Source organism: Sinohyriopsis cumingii, chromosome 2 (assembly GCF_028554795.1).
Source record: "Sinohyriopsis cumingii isolate HCF-2022 chromosome 2, ASM2855479v2, whole genome shotgun sequence".
Taxonomy (NCBI): domain Eukaryota; kingdom Metazoa; phylum Mollusca; class Bivalvia; order Unionida; family Unionidae; genus Sinohyriopsis; species Sinohyriopsis cumingii.
Window position 1 is genome coordinate 82941488 of NC_142962.1, and position 12096 is coordinate 82953583.

Consider the following 12096-nt stretch of genomic DNA (forward strand, 5'->3'; position numbering starts at 1 on the left):
CGGTAGTCCTTTAAATCATCATGGTCTAGTGTTGGTTTCTTCAGCAGAGGCTTTACAATGGCATTTTGAAAAATGATGGGAATTCTCTGGATGAGAGAGATGTATTAATAACATCATTTAGTGAAGGCAATACTGGATCTAAGCACTCAAGCAGCAGTGATGTTGGAATTGGATCAAGTTCACATGACTTTGGTGCACTCTTCATCAGGATTGTACGTACGAAATCCATAGAGACAGGTTCAAATGCTGCTAATGGTTACCACTCAAATTCTATATCCCAACTGTATGGTGACGACGAGTCAATTGAAATTGTGGTGTCAGGCTTATCTCTGATGGTTTGTACTTTGTCATGGAAGAAATTTGCAAACATGTCCAGAAGGTCGACTGGAGAGAAGGTAGTTGGAAGTGGTGTAGATTTGTTCCTTGACGTTATATTGTTAGTAATCTCATAGAGCTCTTTGCAGCTGGAACTTTCCATGATCTTAGTAGTGTAGTGGGCTGATTTCACTGCATGGACTATATTTGTGACATTCTTCTTAGCGGCTTCATAAATTTGCTTATGAATAGTGAGTCTGGTGGAAAGCCAAAGCCTCTCAGCTTTACGGCGGTCTCTTTTAGCAGTGCGAAGCTGGTCCCTAACACTGCTATACCATGGAGATCACTTCTGAATTAATACACTGCACTTGGTAGCTGGGGCATGTTTGTCGAGCAATGAACGCAGGCAGTTATCAAGTTGTTCTGCTGTAGGTGGTAAGCAAGTTGTTAGGTTTGCTTGGATGTCATACATTAGTTTGGTTCTATTTATCATACAGAGGTTTGTCTTAGTAGCAGATAAAGGTGGAGGGTTAGGGACTGATACGTCAAGATGGCATATAATGCAGAGGTTATCTGATGCAAGGTCATGGAATACCAGAGAGGACCATAGAATGTTATCATCAGGTCTACGAAGAATCCAGTCTAAAATGTGACCATGTTTATGGGTGGGTTGGTTAGCTGACTGTTTGAGATTGAAAACATTAATGGAATCTATGAGTTTTGATGTGTTTGGGTTTCCAGGACAGTCAAAGTGAAAGTTGAAATCTCCAAGAATAATCAGGTTGCCACCTGTCGAATTTCCATACTTCAGGAGATTCGGAAACTGCTCCAAAAAGAGAGATTCAGCCAGCTTGTTTTTTCTACTAGGAGGAGGGCGGTATAGGCAGAAAAAATGGACTGACCTTTGCTCCAGTGTGAGTGGTTTGGACTAGTTCAAACGATGTGTGGTTGAAATTGAATGTTGTGGTGTGGTTAAGATGTTTGATCATGGAGTTCTTTGTGATAACAGCAATTCCACCTACATGAGAGTTATGGGGGAACGACTTGATGGAGTAACCAGTGGGTGTTAGATCCGCACACTTGGGCTCATCGCCTGATTAGCCATGTTTCTGTCAGGAAAAATATGTCAATATTCTAGTCGTTGATAAAATTAACTATTTCTGTGCGCTTTTCCGGTGGTCCTACTGACTGGGCATTGAATAATGCAATACGCAGAGGTATCTTGGATAGTTGACACAAAGGTTGACGAATTAATAGGGATTTGAATTAGATATCTAAATTAACAGTCAAATGTTTTTTAAATTGTTGAGCCAAAATAAGGGAGATAACTGGAAATCTTCCTGTTCTACACCGGCCAGCTTTGAAACAACGATAATATACAAATATGGTAATAAGATTTGAACATTTAACTGTCTCACCTGTAAATTGTGAACTATAGTTTCATATATGGTTGAGGTGGGAAGAAAGCATTTTAGCACCAGTATTTGAAAAACAGAATGTAGATAACAAATAAAAACTAGTTGAATAATTGGTAATAGGGTGAAGAATAGCAGAGTTGAAGAGAAAGAGAAGATGCAGATAATTCATGAGGAAAACTATTTACATTTATTGTTTTGGTGAAGGAATTCAAGGATCTGGGGTTGGAGGAATTGATTTATTCTAAGTTCTACTGATCTGGATACATGTATATATGGGTTAGTAAGTGGATAAAATATGACTGTATAGATGTTTGTCACTTCTAACAAACATATTATCCATTCTGGATTGGCTGTCTAAATTAAACAAAACCTGATGCTAGGATATTCCTGCTTTGTGGTTGGTACATTTGGTCACCTGATAAACCCATACTGTTTCTACATACACCTTATGGATTGTCTGATTATTATTACATTTTTGGGGTACTAAATCTTAATCATACTTTTTATATTGTACCCATGTAATAACACCATATAATATCATGTAAGGCATCTGTTTCATATCTGAACTTTTATGCAGTAAATCAGCATTTTTTATGTCTGATAAAACATTAGTGCTCAATTCAAATGAAATATGTGAAGTTTATTAAATACTTTATTTCTGGCTCATCAGGGCACAAAAAATTTTAATGATTAATTTCATATGTTTAATTTAAAATGTGCTCTTATTTATGCAGAGTGCATCAAAGGTATAATTGTGTCTTGGGAAGTTTCAGTACTGTTAATCATGTTCAAATCTGGCAGAACTGGAACTCGTCTGAAAAACGTTTCATGAAAATTCCACGTCCTAAGGGCTATTCTTGTAAAATTTACTTGGGACTCTGGGAAGACACTATTAAAGTGGAATTGTCCACCCATAGATCATTTAAAATTTTGTATCATTTTCAAATGAACTCTTTGAGTAATCAGAATACCCTGGCATATATTTCTTTAGAGTTCCCTTCCTGGGGACCATATATGTTTAAATGGAATAGCCCTGGTTACCATGTATGTTTAAATGGAACTGCATTTGGTGCCATGTATGTTTAGATGGAACATCCCTGGGTATCATGTATGTTTAAATGGAACAGCCCAAAGCATTCCTTTTTATAGCTTGAAAGGAATCTTATCAAAGATTTATAATGTTAAAAAAGTCATTCATTTAATGCTTAACAAATTAGGGAGAATAACTGTTCATGAAATCGTATGAAATTAACAGCTGTATAAGTCTCTAAAGTTAACATTATGGTCTATCAAAAATAATCTTTCAGGATATGGAAGTTTTTGAGGCAGACACTGTGCAGAAAGGACACTTTGATTGTTGCTGTGCCCAGTCTTGAGAATTCACTTTCTTCCATCAAGGTAAAAGAGAATTATTCTTCCTTAAGCCTGCTTTTTTTGCTTCATTTTTTCTTTTATTTTCTTTCTTTTTTTAGAGAAGTCTAAGCCATTAAATTAGCTGTATCCCTGTAGTAAGGTAATTCATGCAATGGGCATAAACATATATTAAATCTACAGTTTTAATGTTGCCAGAACATAATTTGAAAGTTGTAATGATAATTTTCCTGATAAAAATTAAAAGCCTTAGGATACAGTGGAAGCCTGTATTTCTAAGCTATAACTTTAACAGGTGAGAAATCTCAGGCCCACTTGGGCCTCTGGTTCTAAGATAGACTGGTTTGTATGTTTTAGGTTTATTTCACACACAAGATGACAGTCCATTTTAAAGGAATAAGAGCCATTGAATTTGCATTAGGTGGAAGAATAAGACAAATATTAAAGTTTGAGATGTTGGTAAATTTGATGATTTTGTAAAAGGTGATCCATATTTTGATAATGCTGATTAGTAATGTTATAATAATGCCAGAAGAAATTTGTTAATATGCTAATCAATAGGTCCCCACTGTTACGCAAGCAATACTTAGAAACTAAAAGTTTCAGAAACTTAAATTAACAGAAACATTTTGATTTGCATGGACTTCAGTAATAAAACCATTTATTGCCTTTACTTGACCAAGTTATTTACCAGATAAATATCAGCAGGGGTTTTGGACAAAGTAGATAGCTGGAAACTGAGCCAACAGATGCCTTGCCTCCAGCTGCCCTTTCTCAACCCCAAGAATGACCAAATCAGCAAGCTTCCAGTTTTTTAAATGATCTTTAATGACTCCCAGCAGGAAAACATAAAAAACAGGTTATTGGGAAACCACACTGGCTGCTGGAGGTGCTCTGAGAACATGTTTTGAGGAGTCAGCAAGCAGTTGCTCCTAAGTTGGTGTTGTTTCTTCTGTTCCATCGGAGAACATGCCACTTATGATGAATTTATAGTGAGATTTTTCATGATCTCCATGTGAGCTTCAGCACTTTCCTCGAGCTATTAGTTTGGGTTTTGCCAAGTCATTGATTACAACTGAATGATGCAGCCTGTATTTCATTTTTCATGGCTGTATTTGTGCACCTCATTTAGGGTAAGTTCAAACTCTTCTTTAATGACAGCATTGTCATGTAGTGTCTTTGATATGTTGTCAATTATTCTGAGCTTTGTTTTTATCCAATATGTGGATTTCATCATGCTTTTTAATATGTATGGTTGCTGACTGATGAAATTTCCAGCTTAAAGTTGTGATCTCAAGGACAATTTCAATGGAGCAGCAATGATTGTTAACAATATTCCTATTCCTGTTACACTGGTGCCCAGGAACACAGCCATTAGTATGATGTTAACAGCATCCACCATCTTAAATGTGCACTTGTATTCTTTGTGTAGTGTGATGCTATTCAGCTTCTGTCCATAGGGTTTTAGCATTGATGAGCCTTTGTGGGTTTTGGAGTTTTGGATATATTTTTTTAGTTCATCTATATGCAGTGTGATATGAAACTTTAATTCGTCAGGGGAGTTGGTTTGTGTTTGGAACAACACCTTTAGCGGATTGTCTGTGCTGACATGCATGATTGTGGTAAAATCAGAGAAGCTAATGGTTTTGATGATATCACCAGATTCACAAGTAATAGTATTATTAAGGACTTTTAGTCATAAGTAATTGATGATTCGGCCTTGCTGCCAATTACTTTGATGAAATAAAGTGCATCTTTGTTAAAAACAAGCAATCAGGGACATTACATACTCTGACAAAATGTTGCAGATATGAGCTTATCGTCAAACACCACATTGCTATTGTGGTAGCTATTTCATCCCTTTTCACCTGGCTCTATTTCCGGTTTAGTAGCACCATCTTGGTAGTATCAATGGTTACCATCCAAAAAAAACAGGGTCATTGTTTATGTGAAACCCACATACCCAAACTGAAATTCTGAAATTACAGGCCCACCTTGTTCATATGAGAGCAGATAACATCAAACAATGCAGTTATATTTGTGATGACAAACACCAGTCACTATGCAAGAGTTGTATCCTCATGGAGAATTTTTTTAATGTTCTCCCAAATCTGGGATATTTAGTTGTAAGTGGCTTTTCAATTAGTGCTGGTAACCTCTAGCTGCAGTTCAGGTTCATCCTTTAGCTGATGAATGAAGTCTTGTTCCTCCTGGCATGACATTTCATCTTCCACTTTGTTTAGCTTCTGTGGTGATATGGTTTTCTAGCTCTGTAAGCTTCAAGAGGCTATTTACGAGTTTGCTACAAGTCCTTGTAAGTACTTCATTGAGACCTGAATCAATTACATCAGAAGGTTTTTAGGTGCATTTGTTGCCACTTCTTGCCTTCAAGTTCTTTTTTAATGATCTTTCAGAGATTGGTTATCTTGAAAACAAAGGTAATTTATACATAAAGCAAACAATTTCATTAGAAAAAGCTTTCTATTGACAACTATTCCAGATGTGACTATAAAAGGAGTATTTTGGCCATTAAAAGGTGCTGCCACCCTACCTCCTCTGTCTTTTCTGTGTCCAGCAGGGATGGCATCCCCTTCATTTCTCAGAGGTCTTTTGGTAACTGGTGCAGTTTTTGGACCCCATTGTTTATGAGTTATTGAGGGAGATGTGGAATAACCTGCCGTTTGTATTTCTGGCATCTTGTCCTATTTGCAGTTCCAGCAGTATGGTCTGGTAGGTTTGTGCAGATGAATTACCTGCCATTACGAACTCACATCTCTTTTTTGTGAGGTAGTAAGATGTGGTGAAAAGGAGCAGGTTGTAGTTACAATTCACACATGATGTCTTGCCAGAGCCTCCTCCACTGTAGAGATAGAAAAGGTGGTGTGTTCACAGCAGATTGTTGACCCCTAGGAGTCATTGAGTCTGGCACTCTATGAGCAAGTCCAGTAATGAGGTCTGGACATGTAGACTGCACTATCACTGGGGCCGGTAGCTTTTCACCCTTAATGTGCCACTGTCCCCGGGAACAATCTGTTGTTTTATTCTTGCTCCCTGTCAGGGTCTTTATATACAAAGGAAGTGCATTCACAGCAGATGAGTTTTTCATTTCCGTTGGCTTGTGAAACACATCTAATCAAGCCACAAGCTCTGGCTTGATGTAAATGGAGTCAATTGTAATCTGTCTGGTCTTGTAGAGAAACATCTGCAAAATGATTATAAGGTTAATAACCATGTTGCCAAGCATGGAAACCCAGAGGTGCGTGTAGTATGGCTGCAAGCCATCATTTTAAATAATGACCTGTTAGAGGGGCACCTATTCATAACCAAATAGTGAATTGGTTTTGCAGCAGATACACATGTGAACATCTAACTTGTCTTTTGTCATTAACCAGTCAGCAGTTTACACTAATGCCCATGATAATTTCACCTCTTTCCTTGTCATCTGGGAGTCATTCTTTGGTCTGTTGCTTACAGGAGATAATGGTCTCAGTCTCCTTGAAGAGCGTGAGCATACCCATCTTAACCATCAATCAGCTCCACAGCTGAATAAGGGGAGCCCAATGATGGTCAGTGCAGGCAGCCTCTGTTTCTTTAGGCCTGCTAAAGTGATGTTAAAAGCAAGGATAACTTGGTGGCAGTTGGGAACAAAGGCTCTAGAGCAGCTGTGCAGATTCCATGAGGTCTTGAGTGAGTGGTCCAGTAATAGCGATTTAGTTGTGAAGGTGGCCAAACTGTTTAAAGTATTGGGTACACTCTCCCAGGTCCAAGAAGCTGCCAGGGGGGCAGGTGGCCATATGAAGGCTCACAATCTCAGACACTTTGTAGCCATCAGAATTACTCCAAAGACTGCCATGTCCAGGCTAGACACATGCCCATTTGAATGGCTGCAGAGGTGGTCTTCCATTTCAGTATTAATGAATACTAGTGACACTTAAAGATTCTGGTCACCAATTCATTGAGGTTATCTGTGTACTTGCTGTAGGCCTTGATAATTTTTAGGTGTTTTACCCATTTTTAAAGTACCAACCATTGGCCAATATTAACTACTCCACAAGCTTACAGCCCAGTTTTTTTATCATTTCCTCCACCAAGAACCTAACTGCCTTTGCTTTGCTTTCAGTAATCAGCTGAAAGGTATCCTTGGCATCACCCTCATAGTACTCAACACGGCATTGCTCACAGAGCAATGGAAAGTGGAAAGTTTTTGGACAAGTATAGCTATTGTGGGTTATGAACACCGTTTACAGGCCCCCTTAAGAACTGCTTTTGCCACTGTTATGAATTTCATCACCAGCTGTGTTCTTTTTCATTTTAATTGCATGCCAGAGGATTCATTCCAGCCATTCCAGCCTGGCTATTTTATTGATGGTTGGACCTGTCTAGTCATTCTCAGTACGTTTTTACGAGGCATTAGCCTTGGAGGGTGTCATAGTGTTTTGCTGTATTCTGCACAGCACAGTTCAAGTTGCCATCCCTCAGAAAAGCCATGTTGATTGGGTAAAGCTCACAAGGGATTCAGGAGTCATACACTATTGTAGCCACTGCATAAGAATTCTCATAGTAAGGCTTGTTAATACCAGTAAAAAGTCCAGGTCTTGTATCATATGTAATTTCAACTATCTTTTTGTCCTTATGCTCTTCTGTCTTCACCAGATAAATCTGGTCTACTACCATCCATTTCCCCTCCTCCTCATCATCATCCTGAATGGCAAACTTTATGCAGATGAAAAACTTTTCACTAGTCAGAACAGCCACAAAAAGGAATGCCATGAATTAATTGGTCATTATGGCTATTTAATATTAGACAATCGCATCATACTTGATATCCTGTCCAAATGTCAAGATCTCCAATTGCATGCAGGTATTTTCCTTCAGTGCAAAAAGTGCCAAAGACATGCACAGTGCTATCTTCTTCAAATTTTTCTTGGCATTATGAAGATAATAATCAAGGTCAACATGCTATGATGCAACTTTGTGACAATCAGGGGGGACTCCTTCCTTGATTTCAACAGAGTGTAGGTGATCAAATTCCAGCCTACTATCTCTGCTGTCTTGCCTCAAGCTGAGCTAACTGTTGTTGGTCAAGCTCCTGCAACATTGTGTGACTCCTCAGATATGGAGATTTCAACCCAGTCAGTGGATTAGTCATGTAATACACTTTATCTCAAAGTAACCCACTTCTCTAAATGGAAGTTACTATACGTGTATATGCTAGATTTTTATTTCACATAATCCCACTTCCCTAAATGGGGTTATAATTTGCTTGTAGTTTGCATATAACTTTAATAAAATGCATCCTTGCCCCATCCTCATGCCTATTTATGTCTCTTGCTGCATGTAGACCACTGCAGCTAATACATATCCCATAATATGTCTATGTTCCAGTCCCATAACTCTAGCATAAATAAACCCCATATTCTCATCTAAACTTTGCTGCACATACACCACTAAGGCTGCAATGTTTACTGATGTAAACAGCTTAATTTAGTTTGCTGCCTTTAAATGTGTACAAATCTGTTGCCATATAAATGAACATGCATGTGATTGTCAGCCATAGAGTAACAATCAGTTCCAATTAAAAAACCCACATTTCTGCTTAACTGGTCTGTTTGGTAGGAATTTTTTTTTAATTCATTTCTCAAAAGTATGTATACTACCACTTCTGCTTAAATGAATTTGTTTAATGGTTGAGTAAAAAATGTTATCAATATTGTTGTAAAACTGAACATGTGGTGGAAATGGTCCCTCATTCAATACAACAAGGTAAGATTATCAAAATGAGCAAAGATATGGCTTTCTAATGTTATTAACACTTTTTGACCATTCATTTCATTGTCTGGTGTGATCTTTTACTTGGCAGGATTTCAGTCCCTTCTTGGTCTTAATGAGTAACAAGGTATGTTTACTGGCCTTACAAGTCAATTTGATATGTCAAGGAAGGCAACTCAGTTTTAGGTAAACTATTAGACTTGGCTGGTAACATGGTGCATAATGGGTAAAAAGTAGAGTATTTGTACTTTAATAAAAAAAATGGTGGCAGATATAGCATGACCCCGCTATAGCACACTCGGTTATAACACAAATTCACATATAACACCGTTGTGGCATGGCTCCCAAATTTTATATACATTTATTTTTTTCGGACACAAAAAAAAATCCTTTCTTAAAAGTATGTAAGAAATGTACAAAAAATTATTATCATTTTGGGGAAGAGACCACGCATGAATAATATAAGATGATCAAGGCGTGGCTTCTGAAATTTTACATGTATTTTTCTTGTACATGAAAAAATAGTTTTTTCTTCTTAAAAGTACAAGTTTATTCTGGAATCTCATAGGGCTTAGCCAATGTTGCAAACTGTGATGTTTTTACCTTATTGATGGCAAAATATAATATCTGCCAATTTCTTTTTATTGTTGACATTGTTGGCTGTTTAAACTTGTTTATACAACCATTGGTCTGGAGTGGAGAAAATCAGAGGCCCCATGAAAGGAAGCCACACACTTGATATAAAATGCACTGAAATTTATCTATTATTACATAAACAATTTCTTTGTCCATATTGACAAACCATCTTAACAGGGCATTGTTATATCATATCCTGCTTATGTTGACATCAAGCATGAGAACTGTATGTTGTGAGATATCCACCTTTTTTTTTTTTCTGGTAGTGGAGATCAACTGGAGAAGGCATTACCTCATAATCATTGGATTTTTGACCTCTCGCTAGTAAATAATATTTTTGCATAGACTTACATTTGTATGTGGATGGTAAATAAAATTCCTCGACTTTTCACTCAGAAGTAAAATCCTTCAGAACACTCACATTTTCTGTAGTAATCTGTGTCATCAGACCAGAACACCTGCGTCTCTATCGTCCGTTGACCCTTTGTTAAATTTCGGACGCATGCATGAAAGGCAGCATCACTCCGCTACCACAAATGTAAAATTAACCCACCCACCCCAGAAAAACAACATATTACTTGTTGGTCTGTTCATTAGGCAGAGAGGAACAGTAACTACAATTGACCAAACAATGGCCAATTCCTTTTTAAAAAATGTACCCAGATAAAATAGTTTGCTGAAATTTCAAAGAAAACATATTACCTTTGAAGTACTGATTGTTATGAAAACGTACTAAGCAAATGGGGAAAAAAATCAGTCTCAATCATGCAATACAATTATTTGATGTTGCCACCACAATAAGAAACAGGCATTTGTCTGGTTCTCTAAAGCTTCCCTTTAGCGGTGACTTCAATAACGCATGCTCCTTTCATCAAAGAAAGTCGACTACAATCTTCAATAAAAACAAAGAACTTTTCATCAAAGGAAGTCAGTAACAAACTTAAATAAATGCAGTGGAATATGATGGATTTTTTCATTGTCCAACGTGACTGGAACACGTTTACTGTGCCATGAAAGTTTCCTTTTTGCAGGGAAAAAGTTTATGCTTATGAATGCTACCAACGGCGACTTAAAATGCAAACTAACTTTTACCGACATGGGACATACTTGAAAGTAAATGTGCTTCATCATTCGTTACATGATTGTGCTATGTTTTTCCACCGAATTCAGACCTATATGACCTGTGACAAAATTATTGAATATTTTAAATCTCTGTATGCATATTTTCATTGGAATTACTTGTATTGTGGATTAAATGTATTTGATGAGATTTGCGGGTGAGTACATGGTGTTGATACTCTTATTCATGCTATACATTAGACATATATATATAAACAGTATACACGTATATGTACCAATCTGTGGTTCTCTAAATAAAGTAAAATATTATATATGACTTCTCTGTTTTCATGTTTTCACTACAGGTGTATTTCCCTTTAATATGCATTGATTTAAGATGGTAACTGTGCCAATGAAGCACATATTTTGCCACCTGCATTTATTAATCCCCCCTCTTGCAAATTTTTTGGGATACATGCATCATTTTCTTTAGCAAACTGACCTGGTTGCTTATAACACGGTTGGGTTCTATGGCTCCCAGCTACTGTGTTATAGCAGGGTCACACTGTAGTTAATTGTGTTCTCACGACCACCACAATTGTCAGATAGTAGTTATCCCACTTGGATATTGATGGTAATACATGTAATCGAAGAAAATGCCTTAAAAAATGAAACCATCACAATAATTCTTCAAATATTGTTTCTGATGGTACCATAATTTCTATGGCAACATATAAAGAAAATAAATTTTAGAAAAATGGATAACAAAAAGGACAATAAATAAGAATATGTATAGAGTTGTTCTTCAATCTGATCTTAAATAAATCAATATCAGTCAGTCCTCAGAGACATCAGCATTCTCATTGTGTTCATGGAGAATTTTGCTTAAATCCCACAGTTATGTGTATTACTCACAGAATCGGTTATATATAAGAAAACAAAATTATCACTAATTTTATTTCCCTGGATCAAAGTTTAAAATTCTTTTGCATCTTTGGAAAAGGATAGATATATGGTGATTATCAGCATATTCCCAGTCTTTTCTTGGGTTATTCACAAACAGAAAAGAAATAAAATAATTGTCTTTTGTTTTTAAATTTCAGTCTGATATTGATGTACACCGCTGGGTGAAAGAAGTTGATATCCAAGATAAGCTAAGGATGGGCAACATTGCCCTATATAAAACAAATGAAGAATCAGACTTAGATGCAATCCATTTATACCAAGTTTTGTGATAATGGTTACATTTATATGTGGAAAAGGCATGTATTAAATACGAAGTTTTAAATCAAGGTCGTTTCTTTTTTATTTTAAGACAATGGCCTTGTATTTATGGCTTCAGGAAGAAAATCTTTAATGCATATTCCCTTCTAAACAAAAGAAGAAGAAATTACCTGTTTTTAAATCCCATGATATTATATTTAATATCGGTGATTTTTGCACTATCCCAGCTGGAACTTTCTAAATGTCTATACTGACATCCTTATGTTAATATTCTCAGATGCACCACCAGATCAAATGTCTATTA

The 12096-nt window shown here is 36.7% G+C and overlaps 1 protein-coding gene across 1 annotated transcript in view; it reads left to right on the plus strand.

The window, feature by feature from the left end:
* LOC149805290 (uncharacterized) overlaps positions 1–11860 on the plus strand; it is a 37252-nt gene extending 25392 nt beyond the window's left edge. Inside the window, exons 8-9 of the mRNA XM_089949216.1 lie at positions 3041–3131; positions 11672–11860. Coding sequence (XP_089805342.1) covers positions 3041–3131; positions 11672–11803 — 223 coding nt within the window. The 3' untranslated portion in view covers positions 11804–11860. The remainder of the gene's footprint in view (positions 1–3040; positions 3132–11671) is intronic.
* The last annotated feature ends 236 nt before the right edge of the window (positions 11861–12096 follow it).